This window comes from Myotis daubentonii, chromosome 1, assembly GCF_963259705.1.
Source record: "Myotis daubentonii chromosome 1, mMyoDau2.1, whole genome shotgun sequence".
In the NCBI taxonomy this organism is placed as follows: domain Eukaryota; kingdom Metazoa; phylum Chordata; class Mammalia; order Chiroptera; family Vespertilionidae; genus Myotis; species Myotis daubentonii.
In genome coordinates this window covers 137,844,281-137,861,777 of record NC_081840.1, presented here as the reverse complement: position 1 = coordinate 137,861,777, position 17,497 = coordinate 137,844,281, and the positions used below count along the sequence as shown (strand labels likewise).

The 17,497-nt window shown below is 39.1% G+C and overlaps 1 protein-coding gene across 2 annotated transcripts in view; it reads right to left on the bottom strand.

The window, feature by feature from the left end:
- The window catches only part of ARMC3 (armadillo repeat containing 3), a 74,909-nt gene that overhangs the window by 17,086 nt on the left and 40,326 nt on the right, over positions 1–17,497 (bottom strand). Inside the window, exons 11-16 of one of the 2 annotated variants that reach the window (XM_059681291.1) lie at positions 6,797–7,046; positions 5,258–5,394; positions 4,276–4,444; positions 1,534–1,631; positions 735–836; positions 220–336 (exon numbers count right to left, since the gene is read on the bottom strand). In XM_059681291.1, the coding sequence (XP_059537274.1) occupies positions 220–336; positions 735–836; positions 1,534–1,631; positions 4,276–4,444; positions 5,258–5,394; positions 6,797–7,046 (873 nt within the window). The remainder of the gene's footprint in view (positions 1–219; positions 337–734; positions 837–1,533; positions 1,632–4,275; positions 4,445–5,257; positions 5,395–6,796; positions 7,047–17,497) is intronic. The other variant, XM_059681301.1, reaches the window with a different exon arrangement.

Sequence of the window (17,497 nt, the reverse complement as noted above, 5' to 3'; positions counted from 1 at the left end):
CAGGAGAAGAAATCCTTCTGGGTAAATTTGAGAGATGGCGAGAGACAAAAATATGGTTAATTTTAATTGTATAACATGAGTCCTGCTTAGTTCAACATACTGATGCCACAAGAAGAGCTCCCCATTTAAAAGCCACCCCTCCCTTTCACCAACTTTTTTTGGGTAATGAAAACTTGACCTGATTACAATTAGGAGAAGAATAAGTACCGCATTTCTTACCTGGATCCTTTCTCTTTAGCGGCACTTCTGCTAACAGCAGTATTTCGTCCAGAAGCAGGTTCCGATTTCTCTTCTGTGGGAGATCCAAATCCAGCACTAAAATAATAACTAGCTTTTCTTGTCATATGTAAAAAACCACAACCACTTTCAATCATATGGAAAATACATTGCATTTAAAGGCAATTAATAATTTATAAGGCATTTTCACTTCTTTTATATGCTTTGATTCTTTTCACAATTACAAAGCAGGGCACCAGGCATTAGTTCATTTACAGATGAAGAAACTAAGCTTGCTCTCAGACTCTTAACTCATGTGCTCAACGTCTCACTGTGGGTTCACAGCAGAGAAAATGTCAAGCCAGGTTTCCTGCCTCCTTTCCCATAGCTATTTAAAAAACAACTATGAAGTTATATTACTCTAAGAAGAATCAAAGACTGGTTGCCAAAACCTAATTTTTGTACTTCCAAATTAAGAGGAGAATTATTTGAGTATAGATAAAAGATCATTTTCTTACCTGGCCTTTTCTTTACTAGCTCTTCTTAAAGAAGAGGAAGAAGAAATACTTCGCCCATAACCAACCTCTGAGGATTTATCTTCCGTAGATGGAGGTGGAGAACTGCAATTTTACATATTTGAAAGTATGGATGAATTAAAATAATTTACTCATCAATATTGGCTTTGTCCTACAAAACAGATTTCTTCCCTGAAAATCATATTTGGAGTTGACTCTTAACAGTGACATTAATTTAAAAGCATAAAGGAGAGGTTAAAATAAGACAATAAATAGTATAAAGCTTTCCATGAACTAGAATAAGACATATTTTTATAAAATGTGTCCCATAAAATGTATTATAGAGATATATGTGACCATTTAAAGAAGGATGTTGATGCTTCAATTTTTAGCTCTCCTATTTGCCTCTTAATATATATATATACACACACACACACACATTGTGCAGTAGTTGGACACCTGCATACAGTTCTAGAGAGTTGTAAACATCACTCTTCTTAGTTTGCTCCTATCTAGTTATACATTCTTCAATTACTTCATGTCACCAGAAAAGTAAGAAGCCCTGGCTGCTGAAATACACATGGGGTTGACTGGTAACACGGAGTCAGAGGGAAAGCCATGGTGACATTCCTGACTTTACTATGTCAGGCTATGAATTTATGCATCAGTGTTTATTTTCATGGTGCTTGATATGCAGGGGAAAGGAAAGATAGCATACTGGGGATCTTTACAAAGTTACATGATCATGGACGAGCAAAAGTGTATGTGCTTCCCTACATCCCTCTTTCCCCCAGAGACTCACACATCAGATTTACTGTTAACCAAGAGTATAGTACGTAGGTCATTTGGTTCTTGTAAGCAGAGATCCTTCAAAGGCCAAAGTTTGGTACCAGGATTTATCTGTGGATAATTTAAAGATTGTAAAGTAATATTGGCATGGGTTATATTTTTTAATATGATTGCTGTTACAATATGTTCTCAACAGTTTGAGGTGTCTGATTTTACACACACACACACACACACACACACACACACTTAGAAATAGGACATGTGGACATCTTGCCTTTGAGCAGGATATATCTCTCCAGTTCCCTACAATCTCTGTTGCTTTATTCTCAGCTATTTCACACCATAATTATCAATTTGACCCCTGAAAGTATCTGAGTTTAAAAATCCACCTATATACATAAGGGAGGACTTATTGTCTGAAAGAGAAACTAGTTACTAAACAGATTACAAAAAAAATTGTGAGGCTATCTGAAAAGAGGCTAGACAAAGCTCTACACTAGCTATTTTATGAGCCTGGTGAAGATTAGATCAGATCACCTTCTGAGGTCATTTCCAACTATATCATAGTTAGATTCCTCTCTCACCCAAGATGCTGTTCATGGTCCTTTTAAAATAAGACAGATCATTTCATTCTTCTGCCAAGGTTTCCCAGTTCATTCAGAGTAAAGGCCAAAATCCTTCTGATGGTCTACAAGACTGACATGACCTGGCCTCTCTTCATCTCTCTGACCTACTCTCCACTCTTCTGCCCCTTGGTTCCCTCAGCTCCAGCTGCACTGACTTCGCTATTTCTTAAGTACGCCAAGTGTGTTCACACCCGATGGCTTCTGCACCAGTTACCTCTGCCTAGAAAGCTCTTCCCCCAGATATCCTCATGGCTAAGACCTGCACCTTCTTCACCTTTTTGCTCAGGTATTACCTCTTGGTGAGGCCCCCCCTGACCACAATTTTGAAAATTACAACCATCAACCCCAGTCCTCCCCAGCACTACAGAGCCCCCTTATCCTGCCTCTGCTCTACCTACCTCTCCCTCGTAGCTCTTATTTTAATTATGTGATGTAATTTATTTAGTTGTGATGTTTATTGTTTATTGTCCGCCTCTTCCCACTGGTGCCATGGGAGTAGAGAACCTTGACTCTTTTGTTCACTGACATATTCAAAGCCTACAATACTAGAAATGTAATATTTCCTGAATGAATGAATCAGAGAATTCTTCTTTATAAAGGATATTGTTTCCTTAACATTTTAAAAAACTCATGAATAAGATAACATTTTATCACCATTTTCTGATCCATGGCAATGTTTTTCTAATATGTTCTTTGTTGATTTTTCTGCTCTTCTCCCTCAAAGCATCTTTATACTACTGTTGTGCCAATTTTTAAAAAATGAATCATCAATGAGGTGAGCTTTCTCAGAGCAGTGACTTCTCAGTGGTTTGTACGTGCATTGTAGGGGTTTGTGCCATGTTATGGTGGTGATGGTGGCCAGGGGAAGCAGAAGCAAGAGCTAGAGTAAAATTTTAGGCTAGCTATTTTTCGTTATTCAAAATACCTCTAATTCTGTTATCATGATACAGTGTTTCCTGCAAATGTGACTTAGCTACGGGGTTCTTGTTATGGCCCTGTCTCCTCTGCTTCTTTGGACCAATTCGGCCCAAAAGGGCTTCTGCTGCCAGCCTTTCCCACCCCAGCTCCTGGTCCTGCACCCACCTGGAACAGAGTTTTCCATTTGTACTTCTGTGTTCTCCCATCACCTCAGGACGTAGATTTAAATATATATATATTGATTTCAGAGAGGAAGGGAGAGGAAGAGAGAGAAACATCAATGATGAGAGAGAATCATCTGCACACCCCACACTGGGAATTGAGCCCATAACCCAGGCATGTGCCCTGACCAAGAATCAAACCATGACCTCCTGGTTCCTAGGTTGACACTCAACCACTGAGCCACAGAGCTGGGCAGGAAGTAGATATTTTTGATAGTATTTTCTGAGATCTGCTACCACTAGCACTCTTGTGCTTCCTTTTTCCCTTTCATGCTTCCTTTTGAACAGCTTCTGCCTGATTTCAGGGATTTTTAGTAACTTTTAAATTTGTTTGAAGTCTGAGGATCATATACGTTCCCTACTTTTGCCTAAAATGGAATCTGTGGATTTTAAAATGTTCTCAATTTTTCTTGTTGCTTTTGTTTTTGGTTTCCAGAAGAAGCAGAAAACACTGGCTTAAGCAGCAATGACAAAAAGTCCTCAAGATTCTAATTTTTAGCTTCCCATTTCTCTCAACATTAACACTGAATTGCACTGTAAGTTGTTTTAAAAATCATAATCGGAAATGCAGTTAAGTAAAACGTTATTCTTCTACATCACATTTTAAAATCCAGTACTACAATTTGATTAATTTCAATTATATGATGCTAAAATTAAAAACTTATACTTATGTCCTTATCACTAACATTGAGCCCTAGAAATAACAGAACCCTAAACTGAAAATATGGTTCTTTCATATCTTCTCTGAAACCTGAACTAGTATAGCAAGCTGATTTAAGTAAAAGTAATCATGTTCTAGTTAAAAGTATATACAAATGCAAAATCTTATAGCCAGACAAAGTCAAGGATGAAGTTCTGATTCCCAAGTGTCAGTCTGTAAAAATAAAACATGTTAGGTGGTTTCGAAATTGCAATGTAATGGCATCATGATTAAGGAAGAGACCCTTATCATACATACATACTAAAATACAAGTCAGCGCTCCCACTTACCCGGCCATAATCATAGAAGCCGTCACTGATGATGTTACTTGATGACAAGTAGCCAGTCTGGCTGTATTTCAGAGACAGGTGGTTGTTGAGCAATTTGTTATAAGCTACCTCACTGAATTTATTTTTTCGAGTTACTGATAGGTTGATTTCTTCAAGGATCTCTAAAGCCCTGTCAATAAAAGCAAAAGGCATTATTTGCTTTATATAAGCCACCCAACATTAAGTTCTCACTTATCTACCTAGCCAAGATCTTGAATGCAATGGAAAGAGTATAGCCATCCAACCCTTTTAGATAAAGTAATACTGTCAGTTATGAAGACAAATCAGTCTTTCTGAGAACATATATACCTTGTAGTTACTCATGTTCAAAGAGTTGAAAAGGACACTTTTTTTGGGGGGGGGAAAGGTCCTTCATTTAAAGAAAAATTAATATTCAACTCCAACTTTTGCAACTAAGCAGACAATATATACAGGGAATAAAAATGTTCAGAAATAGGGTAATCCGGTCTGTGAAACCTAACAACCCTATTTGCTGATGTGCTAAAAACCCCATCTGTCGTTGGTAAGGGAACGGATCTGGGGAGGCTGGCTAAATGTTGGGTTCTGATGAAACGATTCGGGTCGGAGAAGGAGCAAAATGGAGTGGTCATCAGGGCTCACCCATTTTATTTTAGAAAGTCGAGGGACAGACAGGGTTGTATTACACTAGTTGAGGAAAATGAAGGAAGCATTTCTCAAGAGGAAAACATGGAAAAGGAAATGTTGGACATGATTTTATAAAGGTGGGGAGGAGGGAAGGACCTTCCTCCCACCAGGCAGTCCCTCCAGAGGTGAGGCCCCTACTGCGCCCTGCAGCACCCTGCAGCTCTGTAGACCTGAGAGGGGGAGTGTAGACTCTGCCTGACCTTCCTTTGGCCTGAAAAGTGTGCTCTTCATCTTCTGCTCTTCATCTGAGCCGGAAACTTGAGACAGCTCCACTCACCCAAGCCTGCTCAATTCAGCGGCCATCAGCTCATCGCCGGCACAGACCATCACGGCCCAGCTGGCGTGCCTTCTGACTTCGTCATTCTTGGAGCGCAGGAGCTCTATGAGTGGCTCCAATCCACCTGAATTTCTTAACTAGAAGTAGACACCAACACTGTATGCATTAGGCATCCAGAATATAAGCATTATGATTTAAAAAAAAACAACACAACTCATTATTCGATTGTTTAAAGGCTGTAACTATGTAAAAGCATTTAAAGATGTGTCCATATTAAATTTATTAAATTCAGGGGGCAAAATCAATCACAAACCCTTACAAACAAAATCCCAATTTTCTGTTCAAAGTCAAGAAGAGGCCACAGTAAAGTAATCGAGGGAGGTCACGGTGATTTTGCACAGCGTGGAGGCTGGGGAAAGAGCGGTCTTCTCACTGCCCACAAGTGGGATGCCCTGTGGGCTCCTCAATACTGAATGCTCATTTGGCCCTGAGGTAGACCTAGAAGTCCTTGTTTCTGGAAGGGGTCTTGCAAATATGATTAAGTTAACAACGATGTCCTGTATTATTAGATAGGCCCAATCCTATATAATAAAAGCCCAGGTGGCGTCGCACAATGTCGTCACAAGATGGCTGCCCCCACGTCTTTACAAGATGGTCGTCACAAGATGGCCACAAGATTTAATAGGGTCAACCTCCAGGACTAAACACACTATTATGTGATGTACTTGTAGGAAATGCAATTCTATGTTTTAAAAATTTGCAATATGAGAAACTAGAGCGTATGTATAACTCACATGTGTAATTCCAAGAATCACAGTGAAAGGCATACCTGTTCATCTACCACCAGCTTAAGAAATGGCACATTTCAATATCCTTGAACCCCTGGGTGCTCCTCTGAATCACATCCACACCCTTAGTCCCCCAAGAGGAAACCGCTTTTTTGAACTTGGGGTTAATCATTCTGTCGCTTTTCTTTATAGTTCTAGCTGGTATGTATGTATGTGTGTATGTGTGTGTGTGTATGTGTGTATGCCTAAACAACTTCTTAGCTTCATTAGCACACTTTTTAGCACATTTCCGAATGGTATAAAAATAGAATCATAAGATACATTCTTCACAACTAGCTTTTGCTTAGCATGAAGCTTGTTGAGATTCATCTCTGCTGTTGTCTGTAGCAACAGTTCATTCATTTTTACGGATGTGAGATCCCATTTTATGAATATGCCATAATTGATTTACCCACTCTCTTAACAGCTGGACAGCTGGTTTGTTCCTAGTTATTTAGATAGTAGACACAATGCTTCCTGGAGCATAGAGGCAAGAGACTGTCTTAGGAATATATACTTAGAAACAGAACGGCGGGTCTACAAGGTCTGCTCACATTCTTTGCTAGAGAATGCCCATTTGTTTTCCAAAACGTTGCACCAATTTTGAAAGACTTAAATGATGGATCAGTTCAAACATTTGAAAATGTTTCACATTAATCCACCCATAAGTAATGACCAGAAAAATGAGAGCACATGTTATGAAAATACTCACCTCTGCCCGGGCCTCGGCGTCACAGGCAGTCGCAGCGATGGTGAGAGCGGCTTTGCTCTGCACGACCATGTTCGCGGAATGCAGCGGGCCGATGAGGGCGTGCATGATGTCGCGGCTCTGGATGCTCACACGCAGAGCCTCCTGCGTGGCCATGTTCGTCAGCACAGTGGCGGCGTTGGCCACGGCTCCGTCTCGTTTACTGGACAGGATGCTGACTAATGGATCAATACCATCAGCTTCGGCAGCAGCACTGGGTAAACGAAGGCGAAATGAGTGTCCTTCGTCCAAGTTCAAGAAATTGTTTTTGGAGTGTACAACTGAGCTTATGAAACAAATGAGTACATAAATGCAGTTTTGGAAAGAAATTAATTTACAGTGCGATGAGCCCAGAATTGAGGCTCTCGTCGTTTAAATGAAGTCTGGGGAAATGTCAGAAATGAATGAATTTAAATGATTCTTTTCCTGTATCTACAGCATTGGTTATAGAAAAATGTATGACTACTTCTTAGAAAATCTACTGCTGTTCATTTTTTAAATCAGTGATACATATAAGATCAGGCAATTCTATTCAAATAAAGTCTCTTGAAATATTCCTAACCAACAGGAAAATAAAGCGTTAAACAGGATGAATCAGTGAGCATGGGAACTCTGGTTCAGTTCAAATACTTTAGTCCATCTTTCCCCTTTTCAGATTAGGTTGCTAATTATAAGCAGAAGTTAACACATTTGAAGGCAGCAACCATTTTGCTTTTATAAGTTAAACAGCAAAAATCAAAGTCATGACATTGACATAAATAAATATATAATTTCAATTATATAGGCATATTCAATTGCTAAATTTCTGATTTCTAGTATAAAAAGACTACATTATCCATTAACATATTAACATTTTCTCACAGTTAGAAAGACTAAATCTCCTTTGAAGAACACCATGTTTTCTATAATCCTTGCTTCATAAATAGTTAGAAAGCTCATAAAATAGTAAAAATAAAAAAGAGATCATTTTAATGAGTGGAAAATGATTTAATTATGTTGTTATAATGTTTAAAATGGCTTCAAATAAGAGATGTTCCAAGCAATAAGATATATAGAGCATCCTGGTTTTAAAGGAATTCCCAAAATTGTGAGCTAAAATCCAAGTAAGTCATCATGGGAATAGAGGTAATCAGGGCAATAAAAGCATACTTGAGACTTTAATAATATCAACATCTCTTTTAAGTTTATATTTGACACATTTCATTTAAGATCATGTTAATAATCAACATTGAAAGAAATGTGAAGCTATATGATTTAGCCCATCACCTGAATGCTGATTAACTGATTTTAAGTTGGCACTGTCACTTAAATTTGCTGATTGTCAAGAAGAACTGACAACTTCAAGAATAGAAGTTATCACAATTGTCCAGAAAACAAATTCTCGCTAAGGAGACTGGTAGTTCTCGGGGAAAGAAGCTATGATGGTGGCCCAAGCCAGCTCTGCAGGAGCCTGAACAGCAGAGACTGGAGACAGAAGTGACAGGAGGTGGCAGCTCTGGAGAGTAAGTCTTGGATGATGTTAACCTTGAAGGCACCTCCCACCCTGGTTTTTATAAATCCACCCAGAAAACACACCATACTGATACCAAGGCTAAGCCAGCACCTAGTTTCATTTCTCTCACATTTAATGTATATTTAACTCTTCTTGTGACATCGCAGACAAGGCATCCCTGAAAACTAAAGTTTGGTTAGATGACTTTTAACCCCAATTTATTGATATAAAGACATTGGGAGTAAGGCCCAGCGTCTCACTATGATGACCTGAGGGCTAGCATTTAATTTCCTTTCTTAGGGGATAAAATAAACACACTTAAGATAATTTCACTTTTAATTATCTCTCCTAGTATTAATTGACTTGGCAGTCTTTTGATTTTATATATAAGGGAAAATTTGGGAGCTCTAATATATTTATTTATCAGAAACTTATATTCAACTTATAGTTGAAACACTGAAAAAAACTTCCAGCAAGAATTCCAAATGATTAATGTTTTCTGATTAATTAACATATACTTAAACCTTTCCAAAAAATCATTTTTCCTTTGACTTATTTTTCAGGTACTTAATGCAATCAATTCCTTAGACCAAATACTTTCTCAGGTTTTATTAATTATTTATTATTGAGTGAAGTTGTAAGCAATCAACTAGAAATCTTCAACTATGGAATTTTAATATCAATGAACTAATCATCTGCTCCCTTACATCCCTAACAAAATCACTTGGAGAACACTTACATTAGAATAGGCACATTTTCCAAAAAGATTTTTATTTTTTGTGTTCTTCTCTCTCTCTCTCTCTCTCTCTCTCTCTCTCTCTCTCTCTCTCTCTCTCTATATATATATATATATATATATATATATATATATATATATATATAAATTCTTTATTGTTAAAAGTATTATATATGTGTCTTTCTTTACTCTCCAAGATGGTTTATAAACAAGAGAAATTAAAATGATGCAGCGTAACCCTGTGAACGCCTTCCTTTCCCCCCATTGACCTCTACTCGGTCGCTCTCCCCCCGCCCCCAGCACGTGCCCTCACCCCCTACTGTCTGTGTCCATTGGTTATACTTATCAACAGCATGGATGGACCTGGAGAGCATTATGCTAAGAGAAATAAGCCAGTCAGATAAAGGTAAATATCACATGATCTCACCCATTTGTGGAATATAATTACGAACAAAAGTAGATCCAGAGGCATAATGGTAGAAGCATCGAACAGACTGGGGGGAAGGGGTGAGAAAACAACCAAAGGACCGAATATTTTTTAGTTGTTAATCTTTATAAACATACTTTGGCTAAAATGCACGAGACCTTTGTCACGTAATAGTTTTTCCTTTGACAATGTTCACTTTTTAAACCATCTTGGGGAATAAAAAAAGAGTACACATGCATCCACAACAGAAGTGTGCCAGGTAAACGCATACCAATGAGTTCTCAAAGGCTGTCTCTTGTGTGGATCAGGGAGCTTTTGGAAAATTTAAGGGAGTGCATAGGGTCATGCTGCATTGTTTTAATTTCTCTTACTTATAAATAAACAGCGTCATGGAGATCAGGGGTTTTTCATCGGGTGTGCCTGTGCTCATAGCCTTTCTGCTTGGGTTTTGTCTCTGCCTTTCTCCTTCACAAAGCCGTGTTTGGCTTTGCTTCGTTTATACTCTACCTTCGGCTCTTTGCTCTTTATGGAGGCAGTAAAGGGAAGTACATAAAACCTAGCTGTTTAAAAAAACCAACGCTTCTAGTAACACAGTGGAATATAACTTTTACTAAATCGAACATAACTGCCAGCACAGAGAGACAAATCACAGCGCACAGCTGGGAGAACCACTTGCGTGGTCCGTACATATCTGCCCATAATTCATGTGCAGTTCTGTTTACGTGTAAAAACCATCACTGAAATTAAATTATTATGGTAAAAATTCAAGCTCTTATTCTTACCTAAAAAAACTAATTTTAGTTATAAAAGACATTGTTTTATTTTTCCCTGTCTTATATGCACACAAGCTGAAGTCTGTCATATTCTAAAACACATTTCTGTTTCCCAGATAGCACAGCGTTATCCAAATGAATGGGACAGAAGTCAAACTGCTTTGTTACAAAATTTAGAATTACAGGGCCATATGTCATCACAATAATCTGAAAATGTTTTCTGATATTTACTGTTATTAGTCTCCATCCAGTTGGAGTTTAATCAAGTCAGAGTTTAAAATGTAAACTGGAAGAAGAACCAAGCTAAAATAAAAAAGGGAATGCACAAAAACATCTGTTTGTACCATTTGATATATGTAAAAAGAAGTCAAGTTTGACATGTCATGTGTATCCAATCTATTACCAAGTCCTGACTGTTTCCCACCTCCATATTTCTCAAACCTCTCCCCTGTCTCCGTTTCCATCTCTCCCACTGAATCCAATCCGCTATGCTCTCTGGTGAATTAGTATAATTACTGTCCTGACAGGTCTCTCTTATTCGTCTGCAATTCTTTCTCCATCTTACAGCGAAAGTGATCTTTTAAAATTATAAACATAATCATATTGCTTCCCTGCTTAGAACTTTCTTGGCTTCCCATTGCTCAGATGAAGCTCCAGGTTTCTCACAAGGCCTCCAGGTCCCGCCTGAGCCAAGCCCGCCTGCCCCATCTGCCCACGATCCCCACACGCCTCCAGGTTGCCCTGTGCTCGGGGCCTCGCCAACGGGCCAGGCTCTGTCTCACCTGAGGGTATTCCCATATGCTGTCTCCACCTCCTGACACTCTTGCCGCTGGATATTCCCATTCATCTTTCAAGGTTTGCACACACGACTCAGGAAGAATGTCCTGATCTCAAAACTCAGTTAGGTATCTTTTCTTTTAACATGAACTCAGAGTATTTATTTGCTAAACATATATACAATTATTTTTGTTTTAAAAAAATGATGTTTGGCCCAGCCACTGTGGCCCAGTGGTTGAGCATCGACCTATGAACCAAGAGGTCACACAGTTCAATTCCCGGTCAGGGCACATGCCTGGGTTGCAGGCTCAATCCCCAGTGTGGGGCATGCAGGAGGCAGCTGATCAAAGATTCTCTCTCTCATCATTTATGTCTCTATTTCTCTCTCCTCCCTTCCTCTTTGACATAAATATATATATATATATATATTTTAAATGATGTTTGGCACTAATGTTCATAACCAGAGAATAGCAGCAACCTTGAAATATTATTTTACAGCACTTGTTATAGAAAGGAATTCAGCACAAAGTTCTTATATAAGTGCCCTTACACTCTGGGCACTAAGAACATCATTAAGGAAAAACTCAATTACAAAAATAGTGTCCATTTATGGCTCACTGAAAATACTGTGTGATTTCATGTCTGTGAGCCTTTGCATTCATGTTCCCTTTGCCCCAAACACCCTTCCCTACTCCTCCCTCACTTCTGCCTGCGGAAGCCTAGTTCACCCTTCAAAATCTGCTCAACCACCCTTTCTGCTAAGAAGCCATCTGTGGCATCACCGCCTCTCCTTGTTAATCACTCCCTCCTCTGTGCTCTGTCTGCACCTCTTACTTACTTCTTAGAGGCAGAGTTTGAGTCTTATTTATATCCCAAGTGCTGACAAGTCAATATATTTTAATTGACTTGGATCAACTCAAAGAAAGTGACGAAGAAAACCTCTGTGGGTGTTGAGAAGGGGTCAGGAAAAAGTACTCAGCTCAAATCTAAGTTTGCAAGAAGGGAGAGGACCCAACAAAATTGCGATCCCAACTTTTACCCTTTACAACTGCTGTTGAAATCAGACTATTTCCTCTCCACTCCCAATGCTCTGCAGTTATATCATGAAGTAACTTTTATATGAAGTTTAATAAATGGAAATTTTCACTTTGGACAACTTTTTAGGAATCCGCCTATTTCATATATCAAGGGATGTCTATATTTTGTCTTTGCCGACATTGTTGACTCCATTTATTTTGGTTGTGTGATCAGATGACACCATTTGGTACCTCCCAGAATTTGACCCTTGCTGCAGTTTTGAGGTTCCCATTTACCACATCTGCAAAGACTGGTTACACGAATCAAGGGTGACCTTGGGCAGTGTCGAAATCTGTTTAACAGAGCCTACATACAGGGTAATACGTGGAACCTGGTGGAACAGATGGTAATATTGGCAATCAGAACCTTGTTTGCTAACAGTGATTGCAACCATTCCCACCAGCATGGATTTTCATATGTCTCCGTGAGTTTTGTCACACCAAGGAAGACACATTGGCAGCAGACACACTGCAAGTGGTCAGGAGAGGTGCATGTGCAGCTGCCACTGGGGGTTGGTGTGTTTAAGCCTGCGCACTCCCAGTGCGTCTATACAGGTGTGCGGGGGTGGGGCACAGTCGTCATGAGAAACAGGTCGCCTGCTTATCACAGCCAGATTTGGAATGCTGTAAACAGGATTCCTGACTCTCCTCCCAGCCAGTTTTTCAACAAAGGTAATGATCCAAGATGTCTAGTGTGTTCCTTAAATTGATCAATTTCAGAGTCCAAAACAGCTCTGACCCCACTGCAGCCCCACAGCTGCAGAGACTGGGATATGTGCCCCTGAACTCTGGCTGAACTCCAGGACTGACAAAAGTAGCCAGGAAACTTTCTCCTTTTTAAGAAATATTATTTAAAGAAGCTTATCGGTAATAAGGGGGAGAATCACAATTAGTTGCAGGCAAATGCTTGAAGAGTGTCTAAGTAACATAATTAATAAAGCAAAGCCTAACAAAAGAAAGAAATGCATGAAGTTTTCCATCCCACAGCAAAATAAGAAAAATGTAAAATCATTTAAAAGTCTGTGAAACCATACTGTTTCTGTCACATTGATTCTCCGTAGTGGCAGGATTTTGAGACTTTCAGAATGTGCTTTCCTGCCGTAGTTGGTGTGACATCGTGGCTTTTCAACAGAGGAATACTAGTTGCAAAGAGGCTAGAACATGCTCACCTCCACACACAGCATCCAGTTTTTATCTAGAGAAATCAAATGTAATTTTCTTACAAGTGACATGAAACCCTTATTGACCTGTCTGTTCAATCACAATACTTTACATCTATACACACCACCTTCTGTCTCTAGAGCTGGAAATCCTGCCAATAATTAACCAGCTGCCATCAAAAAAGAACAACTGTCTTCATTTTACATGGCTGACTTGTCTCCTGATAGAATAGATATAACGGTTAAGGTGTGATAGTCATAATAAATGGCTTGTGCAGTAACCGAACGTTTCTGTTCAGCCTGGAAATCAGTCTATTTACATATCTGGATGATAAGGGACACAATCCCAAAGTAATTAGAGATATCCTGTTGCTGATATTCTTAACTAAATAATAAGGACACGGAATGCTTTAGTGAGGCAGCAAATAAACCCCCTGGGCCCTTGCCAGGCCTGGCTTAGCCTCATCAGCTGTAATGCCACTTCTTCAGAAAGGCCTTTCTTGATGAGCTCCATGCCATTCTCTACGACTCCTTTCATAGCTTCAGTCTCATGCATGCCCTCCCTACGACACTGTGCTGCTTTATTTAATCTACTAGAGGCCCGATGCATGAAAATTCATGCAAGAGTAGGCCTTTCTTCCCCCGGCTGCCAGCACCGGCTTCCCTCTAGCACCCGGGACCTGGGCTTCCCTCCTCTGGCCGCCTGCAGGCACCCGGGACCAGGCCTGGCTTTCCTCGGGCTGCCCACAGGCACCCAGGACCCGGGACCTGGGCTCGCTTCCATCCGGTGCTGGCTTTGTCAGGAAGGACATCTGGAATGACATCCAGAAGACGTCCAGTCTAATTAGCATATTACCCTTTTATTATTATAGATAATGTTATCACTTCTGAAATTACCTTTCTAAAATTTCTCAAGTATTGATTCTCTCCCTGACTAAAAAAGTAAGTTTCATGAAAACAGTTTCATGGAACCTTTGTCGTGTCCCCTACTATAACCCTACAGCCTAGAATGGTGCCTAGCACATTAAGAACACCCAAGTAATGGTGAAAAGGATTAAGAAAGAAGCCTATGTTCAGAGATAATAGGTTTCTTGGCTTTAGGAATAAAATGATGACAGTGGTAAAGTTCCTGGTAGTTGTGCTCTAGACTCCTTGTGATACTGGGTAGAGGGCAATCACTAAGAGGCACAGAATATAATAGATAATCTAGATTCACATTTTATTGTTTGTTTTATAGTTAAGAAAGGTAAAATTGAGAGAGGCTAAAAACTTATTCACCAAGAAATGCAATCAACAGACACAGGATCAAAACTATGGTGTTCTATTAGCACATTACCTTTTTTATGATAATCAATCTCTCAAGCTTTAAAAAGTAGAGTATTTTCTAGAAGAAACAAAAAGGTCAGAATCTACTTGGTTCACTTCATCATTCCTTGGGGAATGAGAAACGAGGCAGACCATTTTAATTTACAGTATAATGGGAAATTTTTACTAGTCACTGGATATATTTTTTGCCTTGTCTTTCTCTCTGTAAGAGGGGGAAGAGGAAATAGAGGGAGAGAGGGGGGAAAACAGGGAGAGGAACGTGAAGCAGAGTGGAAGGAGGGTAGGAAGGAGAGGAGAAGAAAACTCACTCCTCCAAAGGTGCTTATTGGAGTTCAAGGAGCCAGGACCTTCCACTCTGGAGAAATTCAAAGAGATTAGGAAACCAAAGGGAAACATTTTGGTGGGAAGGATTTGGAGAAGTTCAGAGTCAAGGAGGCAGCAAGCAGAAGGCAGAGAGGGAAGTTGCAAAGGTGAAACTAAGAGCTTCACCTCTGCAGCTCCCTAGGGATGTGCAGGGCTGACTGCCTGGGTGTGAGAGTCCGCCCCACCTCTGTGGCCTGGAGCAAAGACCATGCCTCTGTTTCCGTCTCTGCAAAATGGAGGTGACAATAATATTCCATACCCCATAGGACTGTTTGAGGATTTAATGATACATTCCATTTCAATTACTTAGCTCAGTGCCTGGCACACACATGCCAGCCATGATCATCATCATCATCTGCTCATACTCTGTGAGCCGCAGGGCAGAGATTTCCCTATATCCTGTCACAATTTCTTGGATCATGGGAAAATATGATCATAATTCAAAATTTGCATGTGTGTGTATGTGCAATTTTCATTTTCAGACAACTCAGCTAGACAGCCAAATCTCCAACATCTGCAGGGCTAGAGCTGGGGCATTTCCTCAGGAATTCCACCCAAGTTTTTCCATTTAGGTGCAATCATTGGGCAACAAAGGCCATTTCCGGAGGGAAAACAAATCTTGGGAAAAGGCAAATATAAAAGGTCAAAGATGAGTAAAAATGGGATTTATGCAGGTTTTTAAAGTACTGCTTCAGATTGAGAGAGTGAGAGAAAATTCACAAAATGTAAAGATAGGCAAAAAGATCATTTCCTCTAAAAATCAGTAACAATGGAAATTAAATCTAAAAGAGGTACCAGCAATTTAAAAATAGTATTATGCAAATGTCAGCCTCTGAGCTCTAATAAGAGCACATGGATAATTTTCTAATTGAACATTTCAAGGGATTCACCTAGCCCCACAAAACGGGTAGCTAATAAAGTTCAAATTGAGAAGGTCAAGTTGGCATCAACTGACACAAAATGGGGATGTGGAGCCAACTTGCTTTTATTGCAAAATCCAGCTTTTCATTTTATATATTTCTTTAAATCCAGAATAATTTTCTTAATCCAGAATATTTATGTTATGACAACATTCCATCAGGCAGAAAAGGAATAGTAACCATTCAGTAAACTTGGCTAGAAATAATGCAGAAATAATTCTTAAATTTACCATGATGACTGTGCCCATCCATTTAATCTGTTCATTTCAGAAGCCTTTTAAAGTAATGAATAACACTTTGTATAGTTCTTTGAGGAATCATCCTTAATACAAAAGTTTGAAACATCCTTAATGTGAACCTGTACTTCCTGAGATATTTTGGAACTAGCTCAAATTATCTTGTAGGGCACTTATATTGTGAGCATTCTAATTCAAAGAACAAAGCATCTTTCAACAAAGCAATATACATAGAAATTTTAAAACAAAATAATCTTTTCTATACAAAGTCAAGAGCAAAAAAATCAACCCTAGAATAACTACAGTAACAATGAGATTAATCCACAACAGATATTCAGCCACCAGAACAATGAATGTGTCAACACATTTTGAAGTGGTTGCGCCTTAAAAAAAGGACAAAGACAAACCCAAACATCTATTAATACACATTTAGCAGTAGGATATTATCTCTTTAAAGGCATCACAATTAAATGATTTCCAGATCATTATCTTTTAATAATGTTTAAAAATATTATTTTAGGCACATCGGAGAGTGCTTCCAATTAAATTATTGTGCGGTTCACTAAAATGCAGAGCAAGCAATCTTCCATTACCTTTTTTGCCCCTCCCCCAACTTCCTCCCAAACTGCCACTAGGGGTCAGTATAAAGACATAGTTCCCCTCACTGTTCGGAGAAGGATACGGAAAAACATTCCCCTGTGAAAAATCCTAGGCAACAAAGACAATACACAACTGTAGCATTACTAAGTCCAATTGATACATCACGTCTATAACATGAGTTTACACTTACCATAAGACTGCATTTTAATTTTGTAAATCACCTTGGATTATTTCTATGGTCAATGTTTCTTTAATAATAATTTAGAGAGTATTCTAAATGACAAGATTACTTAGCTAAGTGAATCTTTGCCTATTGGCCAAGGCCTATGATCTGGAACAGACATTAAAATTTATTTTCAAAGGATGATAGTACACCTCTCTAGCCATCTCAAAGGTAGATATCGCATCTCTTCCTCAAGGAATGAAGAGTAGGGGAGTAAAATTGTGGTGTTTTGCCAACTTTAAGAGAGGTAGGGCTTTTTTCCTTCAAAAGGACGATCAGTTCACTGAACTACATACAGTCTTAAGTGCACAATAAAATGTAGGCAACTCTAAGGAATAACATTAGTCTATACTTAAATCTACAGAATGAAAGAAATGAAAAGAAACAGTAAAAATAAATATATATTATCTCTTCCCAATTCTATTTAATGGGGTGGGGATGAAAAACAAACAAACACAAAAGCCTTGAAAAGCGCCTTCTGTACACATTAGAGAGATTTAACATTTCAAGAAGTTCATTAAGGTCAGGCCCTTCGCTGAGGATACTGAAATGTCCT